Consider the following 11,255-nt stretch of genomic DNA (forward strand, 5'->3'; position numbering starts at 1 on the left):
CAACAACGTACGTAAGAAGACTTGCCTTAGTCTAGACTAGTACATTTTCCATGGCCTAATTAATGCCTATGCTCTCCACGCGATATGTACTCGGAACGAAGTTGTCTATATGTCTATAGACTATGTTTATTGTTTCACAAATTCTTATTTCAGACCGCCATATCCGTCTGAAATGGTCAGACGGATACCATTTCCTCTCACAAAAAACCCATTTCATGGAGGTGTCCCACCACCCATGTGCTTCTCACTTGTGAGAGGTCTTATTGCGGTTTGAAATAAGGCGGTCTTAAGCAAGACGGACTGTGTTTGTTTAACAAAAGCATACAAATAAAATAAATAAGCACACTTTCCTAGCTCTTACTTTTTCTTGCCTTCACATCTACGTTCTTAAGAACGAGTATATATATATAGGCATATAGGCATATAGGCATATAGCACAATCCAACTTATCATTTACACCAAGAAACTTTGCAATTTCAAATTACAATACCTCAAGCAACACTATTCATAATTTTCAAGACATAATAGAATGAAGGTATGTATGTATATGATTTACTATTCCATTACAGTTAGTCTTTTATAAGACGAGTATATTTAAGTTGAAGTATAGCATTCTACTTGTATAGATGAAAACTAGGGATGGCAATAGTGGCTCAATCCGAACCAAAACCGAACCGAAGGAAAAAGTTCGATCCAAATCCACCTTTGGAAAACCCATAACAGATCCACTATTTAAAAATCCATATCCAAACCCACCATTGAAAAACCCGAACCAAATCCAAACCCGATCCATTCATACCCGAACCCGATCCATTCAAATATTTTTTAAAATTTTGGGTTTATTAAGCTTGAAATTTCAAATTTGTTATATTAGACGAATTTTTTATATGGTTAAAGGAAGTTTTGGATCGGGTTTTGGATTATATGGTGAATCGGGTATGGATTTGGAGCAGATATGGATTTGAAAAAGGTATATTGGATTGGATATGGATTTCAAAATTTTGGATATGGATTGGGTTTGGATATGAATCGGTGATCCATTAAGTAAGTGGATCGGGTGTGGATCTCGCAAAACCCGATCCAACCCGATCCATTGTCATCCCTAATGAAAACTTTTTTGTTATTTCTTAAGCATTTTGTTTTTATCTCATCTATCTTATTTGTTCCATTTTAAGTTTATAAATGTTTTTGTTTTCGTTCAGATGACTGTGGTGCTTAAGTTAGATATGCATGACAACGATAAATGCAAGCGAAAGGTTATGAAAATCGTCTCCCCAACTCCCGGTAAGAGTGTAAGAATATATATAATTTTGTTCTCCTTCAATTTCATTTTTTAACCATGCATGCAAATATTTAGTCTAACAGTATTAAAGACGATAGTTATTCTTTCTTGTGACGAAAAGTTACTTGTGATATTCCATAACCGCATTCTCTTTTGTACATTATTTAAACCGGTTGTAAATAATGATTAAACTGAAATTGCAGGTATTGAATCAATCTCAGTGGATACAAAGCAACGAAAGCTGACACTTACAGGGAACATGGATCCCGTAACAATAGTGAACAAATTGAGAAAGGTTTACCACACAGAAGTGGACTCAATTGGGCCCGTGAAACAGCCCGAAAAGAAAAAAGACGAACCCAAAAGTCAGGCCCAAATAGTTGAGTATATACCCTTTGAATTCTATAGTAATAACAACTTTCCAACTTACCCTGTATACTACTCCTATCCTTATTATTTTCGACATTAAAATTTTAGATTGTTACTTTTGGATGTAATATAATTTCATGTGTGATAGTTAATTTTATAGCGGGTGCTTTCGTAATGTGGTTTGTCGAAGTTAACCTTAGAGATTTACTTGTAACACAAATATATTGTTCCTGCCGATGTATAATTTAGAGGCCTCTTTTTGTTGTTGATGAACCAAAATTGTACTATTAGCATAATATATTCAAGCTTTTTAATTTTATCATATCCGATGTACTTTCTTATAATGTACATTTGTGAGTTTCTTTGGCGTGGCCATGTAGTTCTTGTACTGTAACAAATACCGATGTATATATCTTCTACTCTGAAACTATCGTTGAGGAAAGTCTTGTGTTCAAATTTCATCAAGACATTGACAAGTAAACCCTCAAGATAATACTGAGTATTTCATAATAATAATAATAATAATCATATTAAAGTTCTACTCCGTATCATCTATGTTGAACCAAGCTGGAGTAAGCTTAACTAAATTTAATGGATCGAAACTAACTTAAACTGAACAGAACAACTCATACGAATTGAAATCAAAGCTCTGTTCAACATAAAAGAGGTTCACAATTCAAGATTCAAAAACATTTGTCATAAAGTTGTCTATTGACCGTTTACGGAGCAACAAGAATGCAGCAGTATATAGCATCGCAGCCCTTAGTAATAATATAAGATGACTACATGGGTACGGCTACAGAAGACTCACGGCACCAAAAGCTTAACCAACCGGTTAAAAGACAACCAAGTAACCTCAACATGTCACAATTTACAATTGCTTGAGCAAATGAAGGAAAGCAACAAACTTAAAGATAAGCAAGTAAACGTAACACATAGACAACTAATCGGGTAGTAGAGTTGACAACAAGCTAAAAACCAAGAGTTTTAAGCAAATGAGCAAAAGAGTAACGGTAAAAGTACTAGTCATGGAGACTATTGGTTAATCGCTCTAAGAGTTGGGCTCAATCTTTACATTTGGCTTCGAGTTTGTGCTGCCTTCATAACATCTTCAGGGTTTCTGCAAATGAATAGATAAGATAGTGAGGTGACGGTAAACAGAGGGAAAAATACTCACGAAATAGCTCAACCTGTAACAGATACCATGAAAAACTGTTTTGATTGAAGGAGAGTGAGGCGCATAAGCTACATATGAGAGTATATATTATTATTAATTCCGGCTTGTAATCCAGGCATAAATAAAGTACCGAAGAAAATTTGTTGATTGAAAGACTAAACATGAAAAACCAACATCACACAAAACACCTAAAAGGAATACAAGCCGAAATTAATCATCTTAAAACCCCTCAACGAACCCGAACCCATATCTGTAATGTAAAATAAAATAAAAACTACTCCGTATTTGGTACATATACTCTCATTTATGTGATAAAGAAAAACTCTGATTTAACTTAACATATATAGAGATGAAAGTTAACATGAAAAACTAAAAGTTTAATTAAGCAAGTTGTTGAGCAAACGAGAAACAGCGAAAACGACAAGAGAAAGACGAGTACTAGAGTGACGAAGCTACGGAATAGTTGCTTTAGAGATGACCCATTCTGAGATTTGGCTCCCTCAATAGCTTCCTTCTCCTTGCGTGCCTCTATGTGTTTTTCAAATTCGCGATACTCCATACCTGCCTCAAGATATGCTCTCTCCATAGCTCGATCGGAAGACCATCGTCTGCGCAGGATATCATTTATCATATTAAAATTAATCATATTATACAAAGGAGACGACAAGACAGAGGTTTACAGAGGGATAAATACTGACCCAGCAGCTCCAGCAACAAGAAATGCCACTGTAGAGAGACAAAAAAACTTGAAGCGAGAACAAGATTCCCAACCCGCCATCCTGAAAGCATGCATGCGAGAATAAGACTTGGATTAACTCGGAAAATAGGGCTGAATTAAACTAATTAACCCTAATATCGCGGTAAGGATCATCTGTCTCATTTGGTGTCCCGTTCCGTGTCCCGCTCCATACATATTCTGACACATCAACTAATTAATATATGGAGTGGAACACAGAATGAGACACAAAAGTGGGACAGAGGATCCTTACGGATCATCTATCACACAGGCCACAGCTATTACGCAGGAGCTCAAAGCTCAGCCCATCTCCAACGGCTATCATTCTCCAAAGGCAACAATCTCTCTTTGCCATATTTTATTAATAGGCTCCCAAAGAGCCGTTGCTCAACATCAACAAAAGGCTCCTGACATATCACAAATCAAGGCTACCCATACTTAGTTGTTTATTATTGTTTCCATATGTTTGATATTGTAAACATTACTCACCATACTTAGTTGTTTAGTTAGCTTGTATATAAAGCACATAAAAGGATGTAATTGAGAGAATCAAGCATACAATACATTCCATACAATTACACGCTTCAACATGGTATCAGCCAAGTTTCTTTCCTCCTAATACCTTCTTCTTCTTCGTTCTTATTTTTTTTTTCGATCGACGATTTCGAACCCGATATCAGTTATGTCGAATACCAACGACAATCAAATTATTAATTCTTCCTCGACATCTCAAACACATACTTACGTTCCTGTCGAAAATCCTAGTTCCAATATCACACAAATCGCATTCACCGGAACCAATTTCGATGAATGGTCCCGTGGCCTTACCCTTGCGTTGCTTGCCAAAGGAAAACAGGGGTTCATCGATGGTACTATTAAGAAGCCGGCTGCCACTGCCTCCGACTTCCCTTCTTGGTTGTCTCAAAACGCTCTCGTCACCGCATGGATTTATAATTCTCTGGATTCCACCATTCGACGATCAGTTTCATATCGCCCCGAAGCCAAACAAATTTGGGACGATATCCGAAATCGGTTCTGCCAGAACAATGATGCCCGTATATTTCGATTAGAAGGGGAGTTGAGTTCGTGTCGTCAGGGTCCAACCGAGTCTCTGATTGACTATTATGGCCGCCTCACGAAATTATGGGACGATATCCAAGCCGCAGACCCTCTTCCACCATGCGCGTGCGACCCGTGTACCTGCACTCTGGTAAGTATTCTTGATACTCGCCGCGATAAGAAACGCGTTCGAAATTTTCTTATGGGGCTGGACGATCGATATGATAATGCTCGGTCTCAATTGCTTGGTATTTCCCCTCTACCTACACTTGATTTTGCTTATAATCGTCTCCTCCAAGAGGAGGGAATGCGTCAATTTTCTGCGAATAAAATCGACCAGAAACCCGAAACTATGGCCTTTGCTGCTAGGACCCATAACAACCCGAGACCTGCTGGTGGGGGTTCTCGACCAATTGACCCCTCTAGACCTTTTTGCATTGCTTGTAGACGACCTGGCCACTTGTACCCCGTCTGTTATCGTGTCACAGGCGAGTTTCCGGAATGGTGGGGCGATCGTCCCCGCGATCGTATCTATATTAACGAAGCCGATATGAGTCGCACTGTGGTTCCTGATATTCAAGGCAGAGCTAATTATGATCGTCTGAAAAAGACGGGTTCGAATGGCACACGAGCCCATCTGGTCACCACCCACGCAACTCCTGCTGCCCACGGTCCCAATGTCCCTCCGCCTGCTCACGGTGTTGTCGGCAGTGGTGAGATGGCTCAGGCCCATGTAGTCTCGGTCCCACCTCCTCCCGTCACAGCTGCTACTTCCTCGGCTGCTCATAGTGCTTTTGAACAATTTGATTTTAATAAACTTACTCCAACGCAACTTGCTGAAGTTCATAAAATCTGGCAATCCAGACAACCCGGACAGTCATCTTCGAATCGTCTAAGTGGTAAATCTTTATCTCTCACATGGATTATTGATACCGGTGCTTCTCGACATATGTCGGGCTGCATATCTTATTTTACTAATCTTCGAAAAATTCAACCCGTAACGGTTGGACTACCAAATGGAGACAGTGCACAAGCCACGCAATGTGGAGATGTTCACCTGTCAAGCCGTTTTATTTTATATAATGTTTTATATTCTGATAAATTGCATTGCAACCTTATCTCAGTTTCCTCTTTATTACGTGACTCATCTTTGACAATTCAATTTTCTCATCGTCTATGTTTTATTCAGGACCGTTTTTCGAGGATGATGATTGGTGCGGGTGAACAAGTCGAGGGGCTATATTTTTTGACGGAAGTAGGCAATCCTACCTCTCACGTCCTTACTGCCACCTCTACCGACACACATGAACTTTGGCATCGAAGGTTGGGGCATCCCTCCTCCAATATTTCTCGTTTTTTACCTTTTTGCAAAACTGTTACCACTTCTTTTCATAGCAAGGACTGTGATATTTGTTTTCGAGCTAAGCAAACTCGAGAACCATTTCCTTTAAGTTTGAATAATGCAGAAACTATTTTTGATTTAATTCACGTCGATTTATGGGGACCATACTCCGAACCTGCTTCGTGTGGATCACAATATTTTTTAACAATAGTCGATGATTTTTCCCGCTCCACATGGGTCTATTTAATTCGCCGGAAAAGTGACACACGACAAACTTTATTACATTTTTTTGCTTTTGTGGAACGACAATTTAATAAGAAAATCAAAACTTTACGAAGCGACAACGGCAATGAGTTTACAACTTTAACCAATTTCTTTCTCGAAAACGGTATCCTTTTTCAAAATTCTAATGTAGATACTCCTCAACAAAACGCCCGAGTCGAAAGAAAACATCGTCATATTTTAAATGTCGCTCGGGCCCTTTTATTTCAAGCTCACTTACCCATAATATTTTGGGGGGAATGCATCCTTACCGCGGTCTATCTCATTAATCGAACCCCGACCATCATTCATCACGGAAAAACTCCGTATGAAATTCTCTTTAATAAACCTCCTCAATTGCACCATTTACGCACATTTGGGTGTTTGTGCTATGCCAAAACCATAAATCGATCTCGCGATAAATTTGCCTCCCGCAGCAGAAAATGCCTATTTATAGGGTACCCTATGGGAAAGAAGGGGTGGCGGGTTTACGACCTTGACACACGGGGACCCAGTTTTCCCGCGATGTCAAATTCCTCGAACACCTTTTCCGTATCAATCACCACGGCCCTAATGACATACCCCCTACATCGCCCCCTTTCCTCGACGAACCCACATCTATGACCCCAGTCCCTCTCATATATCCCTCGACCCCCTCCATATCTCCACCCACCGAGACACAACCATCGCCCACTCCAGACAACTCCACCACCACGACCCACCAATCTGAACCGTCTACTCCCTCCCACATGGGCAAAGGACAACGTACAAAAATACCTAACTCCCGTCTTTGGATTTCGTTCAACCAAAGAAACGCCCCTTGGCACAAGTTCTCACCACATCAACGTCATCTTCAGGTACAAAATACCCTATCTCTCACGTTATTTCTTACGATAAATTTTCTCTAAACTATAAATGTTTTTTATCGGCCGTGACTAACAACCACGAGCCTAGCACATTCAAGGAAGCTATACGCAGGTCCCCAATGGCGCGATGCGATGAGAAACGAAATCGATGCTCTTGAACGAAACTCAACTTGGACACTCGAAGATCTTCCGCCCAACAAAAAGGCAATTGGGTCCAAGTGGGTCTATAAAATTAAATATCATGCCGATGGCACTATTGAGCGTTACAAGGCTAGGCTGGTGGTCATGGGAAATCGCCAAATCGAAGGAGTCGACTATAATGAGACATTTGCTCCTACGATTAAAATGGTGACCGTCCGCACTCTCCTTACAATAGTCACGCAAAAGATGGGACATCCACCAAATGGATGTTCACAATGCCTTTCTCCATGGTGACCTCAATGAAGAAGTCTACATGAAACCCCCACCCGGGTTCTCCTCCACGACAAATGGTAAGGTTTGCAGGTTAAGAAAATCTCTTTATGGTCTTCGTCAGGCTCCGCGCTGTTGGTACGCCAAACTCGCTTCCGCCCTTAAATCTTATGGCTTCCGACAATGCCCCTATGACCATTCCCTTTTTTCAATTACAAACGACACAACCGAAATCCATGTTTTAGTATATGTCGACGACCTGGTCATCTGTGGAAATAATGCATCCAAAATCGCTCATTTTAAAACCTATTTAAGTAATTGTTTTCACATGAAAGACCTTGGTCCTTTAAAATATTTTTTAGGTCTCGAAATAGCCCGGAGCACCACCGGTTTATTTGTTTCCCAACGAAAATACGCCCTTGACATCTTGGGTGAAACAGGGCTTCTAGGCTCCAAGCCCGCGACCATTCCAATGGAACCCGATCACCGACTTGGGGCATCCACCTCACCCGTCCTCCCAGACCCTCAACCATACCGCCGTTTGGTTGGTCGCCTCGTTTATCTCACCATCACTCGACCCGAACTCACTTACTCGGTCCACATTCTTGCTCAATTTATGAATACTCCCCGGCTTGACCATTGGCAAGCCGCCTTACAAGTTGTTCGATATCTTAAAAACAGCCCAGGTCAAGGCCTTCTCTTCAAGACAACGGACGAACTACGTCTACTTGCCCCCTCCGTGACGCGGACTATGCCAGCTGCCCAACAACACGCCGCTCGCTCTCCGCCTACATCGTGTTTCTAGGTGGCTCACCCATCTCATGGAAGACCAAGAAACAAAATACCGTCTCCAAATCCTCTGCCGAAGCAGAATACCGGGCCATTGCTTATACCGTTTGTGAACTTAAGTGGCTAAAAGGACTCCTACACTTTCTCGGGATCAACCATGACAGACCGATTGCTCTCTCATGCGACAATCAATCTGCTTTACACATTGCCCGCAATCCCGTTTTTCATGAGCGAACTAAACACATTGAAGTCGATTGCCACGGCCGTCGGGGACGAAATTCTCAATGGAACTATTCGACCAAGCTACGTCCACACTAAAGCTCAACTCGCAGATATCTTCACAAAAGCACTTGGTCGAATACCGTTCGATGACTTGCTCTCCAAGCTGGGCGTCTCGACTCTCCACGCGCCAGCTTGAGGGGGGGTATTACGCAGGAGCTCAAAGCTCAGCCCATCTCCAACGGCTATCATTCTCCAAAGGCAACAATCTCTCTTTGCCATATTTTATTAATAGGCTCCCAAAGAGCCGTTGCTCAACATCAACAAAAGGCTCCTGACATATCACAAATCAAGGCTACCCATACTTAGTTGTTTATTATTGTTTCCATATGTTTGATATTGTAAACATTACTCACCATACTTAGTTGTTTAGTTAGCTTGTATATAAAGCACATAAAAGGATGTAATTGAGAGAATCAAGCATACAATACATTCCATACAATTACACGCTTCAACAACAGCACATAACAAACCAAGATTCCGGTGAGGATGAAATTGATTTACTCGAAAACCAAAGTAAAATTAATTAATCAATAATTAGAAAGTAATTAACTGGGGGGAAATAGAAGGTAAAATTAGTGGGTAAATAGAAATTAGAAACAATAAAAAATGAATTTCACCCAACGATCAACAAAACCCAAATAAGAGAGGAAGATTACAGGCTACAATATTGAACAAAAACACTCGGTAAATATCAAAATTAAAAAATAAAAAATAAAATCGAAATTAATTAACCCTAAAATCATCGCGAGGAGGGAATGAGAGAGAGATGTTACCGGATGATTTACAGTTTGAGTCGATGCGCAGTAAAAACAACAAACGATGTGTGTTGGGTAAGTATAAACTGTATATGCAAGATTATTACGAGCCCCACGGGGTTATTTATAATTTTGGGTTATTTTATAAGAATAATCTAAACTATAACCCGTCTTCTCTAGGCCCGTCTAAAGGCTGGCGCTCTATGTGCAATGACAGGTCGGGACCCAAATCTTGATTCAGTTATCACTACAATTTAAAAAAATAAAATAAAATTAAAAGCAGTAAAATCAGCAAACTCAAAGCACGCTGCTCGTTTACTCCAAATTCCAATACTTCAAATATTCAATCAATCTCCTTCCCCAAATACTGAGTAATTAATTTCCTTCCAAAAAAAATTAAATTTACTCTTTATTTCCATAACTGATCTAATGTTTCTAATTTTGAATCTTTAAATATGATTATTCCAAAGCAATTCCCCAAAAATGATTCCAAGTTCAATTAGAGAGATTGGAATAAAAAAATTTCAATGTTGTGTATTTCAATTGTCTATAAAAATCCCAGATTTGCACTTAAGTTCCAAAAAGATCGAAATAGGTGATATTTCTTCTTAGCTATAATTTGTTCTATTATGGGTGTTAGTCGATTTCTTGTGAATCTTGTCTTTATTTTTCTTTTTTAATATTGTCTTATTGTATATGTCTATTTGCTTTATGAATTTGCAGCTATTAGTCGGAGATCTAAGAATTTTGTTTTGTCAGTTTTTAATTCACACCCCGCAATTATAAGTTTTGAAATTTGGCTTCAATAGGATCGTTTCTGAATTTTGTGAATTTTAGGCCTCGTATTTTGTTTTTGCACCGGACCTTCACTTTCTTTAAGACGGCACTGGTCTTCTTAGATTAATCTGTACTTCAATTTAACTTAAAATAAAGTGTTTTTTGTCAAATACAACATTTTAAACACTTTTTTTTTCCAAACACTGCCTTTTAAAAAAAAAGTTTGTAAAACACAACCTCTAATAATTTTTTATTTTTTTTTTTGTAAAACACGACATTTTGGTCAGAGTTTAACCACTTGCAATAGGGTGACTTTAAGTCGATATTTAAGGTAGCAAACGAGGTCTATTTGAGGTATTTTTAGACTCTTTGGAAAGGTGGGAGTACAAAATTTTCAGGGGTTACCAATACGGTGGTGATAGTGTAGATATCTCGTTTCTGCACCTCCCGCCAAACACCCAGTGATGATTGGGCCGCATGTTTAGCATATATCGCGATCTTATGACGTTTCGTAAATCGATCAATAAAAGGTAACTCATACACTTTTAAATGGATGGCGACAAATATTTTTAATTGCAGTTAACTTTTCTTAGTGGATGGAGAGTCAAACCTTAGATGTTGGTGTCCAATGTTAACCAAAAAGTTATATAAATTAGAGTTGAAACTCATATTTACCATAATTAGTGATATAATTTTGAAAATCTCTTTACTTAGTTTATTATCAAGTGCCCTAAGAGCAAATTTTAGAAAAACCCTAAATATTAATATATACTAATCAATATCTATCTATATTATTAAAGGAAGTTTTTTTCGAGCGATTATAGAGAGTCCAACCTTTACGAACTGCCTAAAATATTTTTTAATGAAAAATATATCTAGATTTTAGAGATAATAACCACATTCTGAACTTGATTAACAAGCAAAGGAGATAAATTAAAAAATATATATATATATATATATATATATATATATATATACCTAGAAAACCAGTTGAGAAAAAACGTGAGACATTCAATCAGTATTTGTTTTCTCTTATAATCTCATGGATGATGAAACTCCTTGTGAAGCAAATAAAATAATTAAAAAAAATTCAGATTTTTTTTAGGAATCTCTTAGATGATGAATCTTACTAAAAGAAAACTACATTGA

General features: G+C 38.7%; 1 protein-coding gene and 1 long non-coding RNA gene across 2 annotated transcripts; one reads left to right on the plus strand and one right to left on the minus strand.

Moving 5' to 3' along the window:
- The first annotated feature begins 434 nt into the window (after window positions 1-434).
- On the plus strand, window positions 435-1,863 carry LOC141622072 (heavy metal-associated isoprenylated plant protein 39-like). Its single transcript, XM_074438131.1, has 3 exons — window positions 435-535; window positions 1,203-1,284; window positions 1,486-1,863. Exons 1-3 carry the CDS (start codon window positions 530-532, stop codon window positions 1,749-1,751), a joined length of 354 nt encoding a protein of 117 aa, XP_074294232.1. The 5' UTR covers window positions 435-529; the 3' UTR covers window positions 1,752-1,863.
- Window positions 1,864-2,286: 423 nt separating this feature from the next.
- LOC141622073 (uncharacterized) lies at window positions 2,287-9,435 on the minus strand. The gene is made up of 4 exons (XR_012532859.1): window positions 9,348-9,435; window positions 3,527-3,607; window positions 3,268-3,436; window positions 2,287-2,771 (listed from the first exon to the last, which is right to left on the minus strand). It is a non-coding gene; the product is annotated as an uncharacterized LOC141622073 (long non-coding RNA).
- Between the last annotated feature and the right edge of the window lie 1,820 nt (window positions 9,436-11,255).

Source organism: Silene latifolia, chromosome X (genome assembly GCF_048544455.1).
Source record: "Silene latifolia isolate original U9 population chromosome X, ASM4854445v1, whole genome shotgun sequence".
Lineage (NCBI taxonomy): Eukaryota > Viridiplantae > Streptophyta > Magnoliopsida > Caryophyllales > Caryophyllaceae > Silene > Silene latifolia.